At 37.7% G+C, this 7,347-nt stretch overlaps 1 protein-coding gene across 2 annotated transcripts in view; it reads left to right on the forward strand.

Moving 5' to 3' along the window:
• LOC107567927 (SEC14-like protein 1) overlaps positions 1-6,748 on the forward strand; it is a 121,778-nt gene extending 115,030 nt beyond the window's left edge. The window contains exons 16-17 of one of the 2 annotated variants that reach the window (XM_016253729.1): positions 1,036-1,062; positions 4,269-6,748. In XM_016253729.1, coding sequence (XP_016109215.1) covers positions 1,036-1,062; positions 4,269-4,374 — 133 coding nt within the window. In that variant the 3' untranslated portion in view covers positions 4,375-6,748. The remainder of the gene's footprint in view (positions 1-1,035; positions 1,063-4,268) is intronic. The other variant, XM_016253730.1, reaches the window with a different exon arrangement.
• The last annotated feature ends 599 nt before the right edge of the window (positions 6,749-7,347 follow it).

Genomic DNA, 7,347 nt, shown 5'->3' on the forward strand with positions numbered 1-7,347 from the left:
AAAAAAAAAAACATTATTTTCCGCATACTGTACATTATTGTTTCTGTATGCCCCGCCTTTCTGAAATACTTTCTGTAGATTTTTACAAAGCTCATCGGTCTGAAAAGCGAGGTGTGCTGTGATTGGCCAGCTATCCAGTGCGTTGTGATTGGCCGAATACCTCAAGCGTGTGACGGAAATGTACCATACTGTCAGGCCGTGTCCTGGAGCGACGATTTGTAAATACAACTTAACCACTGATTTCTAGTCGTGTCCTCTTTTGGAAGACCAAACAGTAGTTTCGCTTTCACAACGAAACACACGGCGGGCTAGAGTGAGCGGCGGCGGGCGGGCTTGAGAACAGTGTGGCCGGTGGGCTTGCGGCAACCACATGTGGCGATCCACAGCGCGAAGTTGATGTATTCCCTCAGTGACCAGCACGGATCAGCTCTACGCATGACAAAGCGGATATCGTCCTCTTTTGGAAGGCCAAACAAAGTAGTTTAGCTTTCACAATGAAACACACAGCGTCTCGACATGGCGGCAGCAACAATACTACAGCGAGAATAAAAGTTATGCCGCCTTCCTTTGCGTGAACATTTGGGCGGCGTTATGCAAATCTTCCCACATTTGTAGACATGTGGGGGCGTGTTAGAACGAGCCATTTTAGGTAGGCGTGGTTGACTCTTAACTTTTATAAAGAATATCTCTTTAGATTTGAGACTTTAGTCTTTGCAACTTTACAGATTTTCTTTATGCACCAAGAGCTTGTAACACTTCAAAGAGAAAGGAAAAATTTTAATCTCATCATATGACCCCTTTAAATTTTATTTTAATCAAAATGACTTGAATGTTTTTGTTTTTTTGTCATAATTCCAGCTTCTTTATTTAAACTGGCTATTACTTTTCTGTTTTGGCTGTGTCTGTTTTACCAGTATTGTCTTATTAAAGTAAAAATAGAGCGAAATAGTTATGAGCAGTGTCCAAGCCTGCTGCTTTTTTTTTCTCTCTCCCTTCTGCACACGACCACCCTCCTTTCTGTTTCTCCCTGTAAAGAACGGCTTGCTGCGATGTACAGAGTTTGTAAGTGAACTTGTTTGTCGTTAGCTTAACGACTGTGCTGTGTCAGTGGATTGTGATTGTTAGCATTATCATCATGCTAACAAAGCTTTGTTAATTCTGCCTGCTCAAACATGCTTGGCTTGTGTATCATCCTCTAACTCTGCATTTAGTATGTGCAGGCTGATGTAATACAGCTGACGTGAGATGATGATAAGTCTACATGAAAATGACAAGCTTTTGAAAACCTGTTTCCTATTTAAAAACCCTATCCAAAATGTCCTAATTTTTTCCCCCAAGTAATTTGTAAACTAATTATATACACTATGGACAAATGTATTGGGACACCTGATCATTACACGAGCAGGGACTTAAATGACATTGCATTCTAATTTAATATGGAGTTGATCCTCACTCTTTCCATGCATCTAGGAAGACCCTTCACAAGATTTTGAAGTTTGGAACTGGGAATTTTTGCAAATTCATCCAGATGAGTTTTTGTGAGGTCAGGCACTGATATTGGACGAGAAGGCCTGGCTTGTAGTCTCCATTCCAGTTCATTTCTAAGGTGTTCAATGGGGTTGAAGTCAGGGCTTTGTGCAGGTCAGTCAAGGTTTTTCACACCAAACTCATCCAACCATGTCTTTTTGGACCTTGCTTTGTGCACTGGGGCACAGTCATGCTGGAATAGAAAAGAGCCTTCCCCAAACTGTTCCCACAAAGTTCACACTAAAAAAATAATGTGTGGAAAAATATCAAATAAAATTTATGCAAATATTTGCATCAATCTTTTTGAGTTATGAAAACTTCTAATGAAATTGTTCAATCAACAAACTACATTGTGTTAAGAGGAACTTAATAATTGTAGCATAAACACAAACACAGTTTTTGTGCTAATATTAATGCCAGGGGAAGTTTGGAACTCTTAAGCCATGGAATTAGGCTTTTATGCACCACGCGCCTCAGATGTCTGTGGCCCTGCTCTGTGACTTTATGTGGTCGTCTTTATGGCGGAGCTGGTGCTTTTCCTAAATGGTTCCACTTTCCAATAAAACCACTTACAGTTCACCATGGAATTTGTTGCAGGGATGAAATTTCATGAACTGACTTATCACATTACCACGCTTGAATTCACTGAGCTCTTCAGAATGACCCTTTTTTTTTGTTTGTTTGTAAAAAACAAAACTGGATGACTGGATGGGCTAGGTGCTTGATTTTATACACCTGCAGCAATGGGTCTGATTGAAATACATGAATTCAATGATTAAGAGGTGTGTCCCAAAACTTTTGTCCATATAGGCTGTGTCCAAAAGCCTATCAGGCAATGACTTTGCAGGTAGCATTTTGTGCAGGAAGGTACCTCAAGAAACTGATTTCTGGCAGATGTCTGAAGCAGCATAACCATTTAAAAATCTACAGCAAAACAGAGAGAACTTTGGTGATAATTAAGTGAATATTCAACTACTATAATACTAATTTCTTGCTAGAAATGACATAAAAAATTTGAAAAAAAGCACACACACACAAATTGGCCATCAGCCGTAACTGGAACTGTTACAGAATGGAACACACAGGTTTGTGGGATATCAAAGGCAGCGAAGGATAGGCCAACATCTAATCTAATCTGCCTTCAAAAATCTATCAGATGAAGGTATCTCAGTTGACACGGATCATTGATCACGATCATTGTATTCGGACGTGCCTTGTCGCCTTCCTACCCCACCTGCTGAGACAGAATTTTTCACCTTTCGGACGCAGCCATACTCTGTGTGTGTGTGTGTGTGTGTGTTTGTGTGTGTGTGTGTGTGTGTCTTTTTTTAAACTCCAGTATGTTCTTGGCTGTGTAGGTTCAGTATTTATCGCATTGTCTAGTATCATGGTAAAATTTCCTTTTACTTGGTTTTATAAAATGCCTATTCACACCAAGTCTGACCTTTTGTCATTTCTATCTGTCTTTACTGAGTGTAGGTTGATTTTACATTGAACTTTTACATGGCACTGTATGATGAAAAACAGTGGCAACAATCAAGGAAAAGATGTGATATGGCAAGGAATTTTAATCTACTCTCCTTATATATCATGTCTGTTGCATATCTGTGTTAATATTAGTATGAACCATTTATGTATAATAGTAGTATTTGACCACTTATTACCAAAAAACCTTGGTATTCCTATATTTCAGTGCTTTTTAGTCACACTATTTTTACTATTTCCATAGTTCCACTGCAGAAGAGTGACAGCATTTCTGTTTTAGGAATGGGTTGTAATTTGCATTAAAGCATGTGAATTTTGATTCAGGCATGCAAATTTGTATTTATTTCAGAAAATTACTAAGATTTACATTGTAACTGGGTCAGTTTTTTGGCAAACTTTTTTTGTTACTGCATCAGACTTGGTGTGAAAAGCCTTAATATGGTGGTTATGTGAGCTTTATGTAGGCAGTTTGAATAATGTATTCTGAAGCCATGAAGAACAGGAACATTGAATACTAATAAAATGCTCTGGCTAGATGCTTGTCAAATGTTTTTTGCAAATGACAGGCTACCTTAATTGATTGTGTAAGCACAGTATGATAATTTACTTTTTGCCAACCAACCAATGAATGCTCAAGATAAGGAAATGTGTTTCAAGTGTGTGTTTTTTGTATAAGCAACAGCATTTAATGTAAAACATTTTAAGAAGTCTTATGGCTGGTAAATGAGCAGAAAAAAAATAATTGTCTGCCTGTAAGGTTTACATTCTAAATTTTAAGGTTTAGGATTCCAAACTCGCTTGGGCTTTGATAACTTGAATATTTGCTCTAATTACCTATTTATTCTAACTGCATGTCCTGCTTAAGCTATGGGTATTTAACTGTATATGAACACTGAAAAAAACAATATGCATGAGCGAGTGTAGCTTACAGGTTTTTATTAAATTATAGTATCAAGTCCAGTGGTTCCCAACCACGTTCCTGGAGGCCCCCCAACACTGCACATTTTGCATCTCTCCTTTGTCTGACACAACCATTTCAGGTCTTGAAGTCTGCACTAATGAGCTGATGGTCTGAATCAGGTGTGTTTGATTAAGGAGACATGGAAATAATGCAGTGTTGGGGGGGCCTCCATGAGCATGGTTGGGAACCACTGATCTACACATTTTCCTTAAACCTTTTTTTCTTACAAAATTGTATTTACAGTCTTCAGGCTTATTAATTTCTCACATGCTATTCTATTCTGTTCTAATCTCAGGGGCTCAATGACCAGTCTGGAATCCAGTCACAGTGGTTTCTCTCAGCTCAGCGCCGCCACCACATCCTCCAGCCAGTCACAGTCCAACTCTATGATCTCCAGGTAGAATAGAAAGAGATTTAGGCTCTAAAATGTTTTATCAGTTCAGTTTCTAGATTCTCAATAAACCATTACTATTCTTTCTCTGTTATCTATCCCAACACTGTATCACTCCATGTCAAGGACCTGACGCATGCTCACACAACTAAAAAGAGTATAAAAGATAAACTTACCTAAAAGGATTTTAGTGGTGGTAGGGTTTTTTTTTTTATGGTTAAAGGGCTTGAATCTGCTTTGCCATAGCGCTCAGCTGAGCCGCAGGTCAGTTCATAGGCCGATTGTGCTTTGTGTGAGTGTCCGAAGGAGCTCACACTTTACCATGCATTTCTACATTTCCCATGGACTGCATGCTGAACTAAGCAATACATGTTCTTCAGATTGGGAAAGAGCCTGAAATGAATGCGCTCACTTACACATCTCAAATACTGCACATAACTACATATATGCACTTAGATCTGCCATATCACTAGGAGCTCATCCTCTTGGTGAATTGTTGTTAGGTCAGTGGGAGGGCATCTGCAATAATTTAGAAGAAATTTGTACTATTTGAATTTCTATTTATCATAAAATGTTTAAGGAGACTGGGTTAAGTCTTCTTGGGTGCTACAAGCTTGTTTCCTCATTGTTAGTGTGTAGCTAGACTTGCATTTTGAAAATGGCAAAGTGTTCAGTGAAATAGTCACAGTGTTAGATATAGTCTTCAGTGCTTACTACTAGTGTTAGCTTGAATTTTGGCTTTGTGGAAATGCCTTGATATCGAACCTCAGACTTGCTGCTGATCAGTTCCTATGCAGTCAGCCAATCAGTGCTTGGAATGGTCATTCGTATATTAATAGGTCAAAGCATTCTTTAAAGACAGCTTTACTGGAAGAGGGGCAGTGTAAATTTTGTAGTGAATTTTATCGTTGCTCCAACAGAATAGTTAAATTTGTTTTTATTTTTTCTGTATTATAAAAGGAAAGAAAAGTTTTTTTTTGGGGGGGGGGGGGGGGGGGGGGGTTGCCTCTTTCGTTTGACCGTTTCAATTAGCAAAATCTTGAAATGGAGTGGGGTTGTCTAGTGAACACAATCTAGTGAAACATGCTCCTTAAAGACTTTGTTCAGGTTAGAATATCAATCAGAATTTAAAACAATATGCTCAATAAATGGATGAGAGCATGTCCATTAATCCAGGTGACTTTAACATGTTTGACAACCTGCACAATAAACTAGTCTCACCTGTTTAATGTCCTGTGAGAATATGTCTGTTTCCAGGTGAGGTTTACCTGAGGACAGTGGATGTACTCACATTTAACTTGCAACGGTTGTTTGAATCATGCTGGAGCCAATAGTCTAAAAATACTCCCTCTCCTTCATTTCTTAGACTTATTAGTCCTGATCTCATGGACAGGACACTTTGGGGAAAAGGAGATTGTTACACTTAACAACTAGTTTTTGCATGTCATCCTAGAATGCTGATCGTAATATGATACATTTACAGTGTACTAATATTCTGGAAGTGTAATAACAGTAAAAAAGTAAAGGAGGAACAAGTAATATTTTGTTTGTTGGTTTAAAAAAAATTTAAATTTTGTCATGAGAACTTTTAGGATTATTTTACAACTGTTAAGTTTATAGGTTGATGTTTTTAGCGTGGCGTAAATACAATACAACTTTAAATGCAATTTGGGTTTCTACGGAAATCCTATATCAAGCTACCATCCCTTAAAACTTCTAAACATCTGTGAAGCACATATTCTGAACCATGTGTACTTTGAAATCCTCTCATTTGACTACAAGCTGCCAGTCAGATAGGAGTTTCTGATCTTATGGTTCTAGAATTGAACATTGTTTAACCATGCACAGGTTAGTAGACTTGTTTTATGTGTAGAGTTTAGGAAAAAGTGAGAGATTCTATTTACAGTACAATTCTTAAAATCTTTAACAAATTGCTGTTTGAATAATGCAAAAATCAACATAAGACCAGTGTGTCAGGTGTAACTGTAATGCTTTACTGTGAAGAGAATTCTATATGATTTGTATGAACGTGTGGTTGTTTTTTCACCTCCTTCATTTATCGGTTTTCAGCCATCTAATGCTATGTCAATCATTTTAATTTGTGTCTTACTCTTTCGGCTAGATGAGACCCATGATATTGCCATATGCAAGCATCTATACAGTAAATGTATAATGGCCAGTAATGTGTCCAAAAACACACTCTCTCTCTCTGACGTGTGCACACGCACAAACACGCACATTTGTAGTCTTCCTTATACACCTGCCTTTAACTGATCAGACCAGTGTGTTTGAGAAGTAAATCTAGGGGCTTTCACACCCACCCAGCATTCCACGAACAAGCACCAATATTCTAATTTTGTAAATTGAGCTTAGAATGTTTAGAACGAGAATTAACCAGCTGAATTAAATGAATGTGTTTGCTTTTTGGTCTTCACAGAATCTCACCTTTTCTATGTAATGGTAATTCTCATTATAAAAAATACCAACCTGGATTATGTTTGAATATCTCAAGTGTTTTTCTCATCTGTGTTTGGGGGTTATTAACTTTATGTACATTGTTTTCTCCCTCTGCTTGTATCATTTTTTTTTTTTTTGGTGAGATGTTACTTATCTGTTTTTTCCTCTGACAAATTCTGTATGTGAAAAAAATCTTGAAGTAATATACAATTAGAGCTCCTTTACATTTTTTGAAGTTATTAAATTTGAATTAAAGAGATGCTTATGCTGTGTTCCTTCGTGTGTATGTGTGTGTGTGTGTGTGTGTGTGTGTGTGTGATATTACCTAATCAGAATCAGTAAGAGCTTTATTGTCAAGTGTGTTAGGATCTTCCAGTACAGAAAGTACCAACATAGTGCAGACATATATATAATTTAAAGGGGTCATAGGATGCTACATGCACTTTTACAAGTAGTTTGAACTGAAATGTGTGTTGGCAGTGTGTGTACACAACCACCCTATAATGATAAAAATCCACCCAGTGTT

This window comes from Sinocyclocheilus grahami, unplaced genomic scaffold (genome assembly GCF_001515645.1).
Source record: "Sinocyclocheilus grahami isolate Dianchi unplaced genomic scaffold, SAMN03320097.WGS_v1.1 scaffold1198.1, whole genome shotgun sequence".
Taxonomy (NCBI): Eukaryota; Metazoa; Chordata; class Actinopteri; order Cypriniformes; family Cyprinidae; genus Sinocyclocheilus; species Sinocyclocheilus grahami.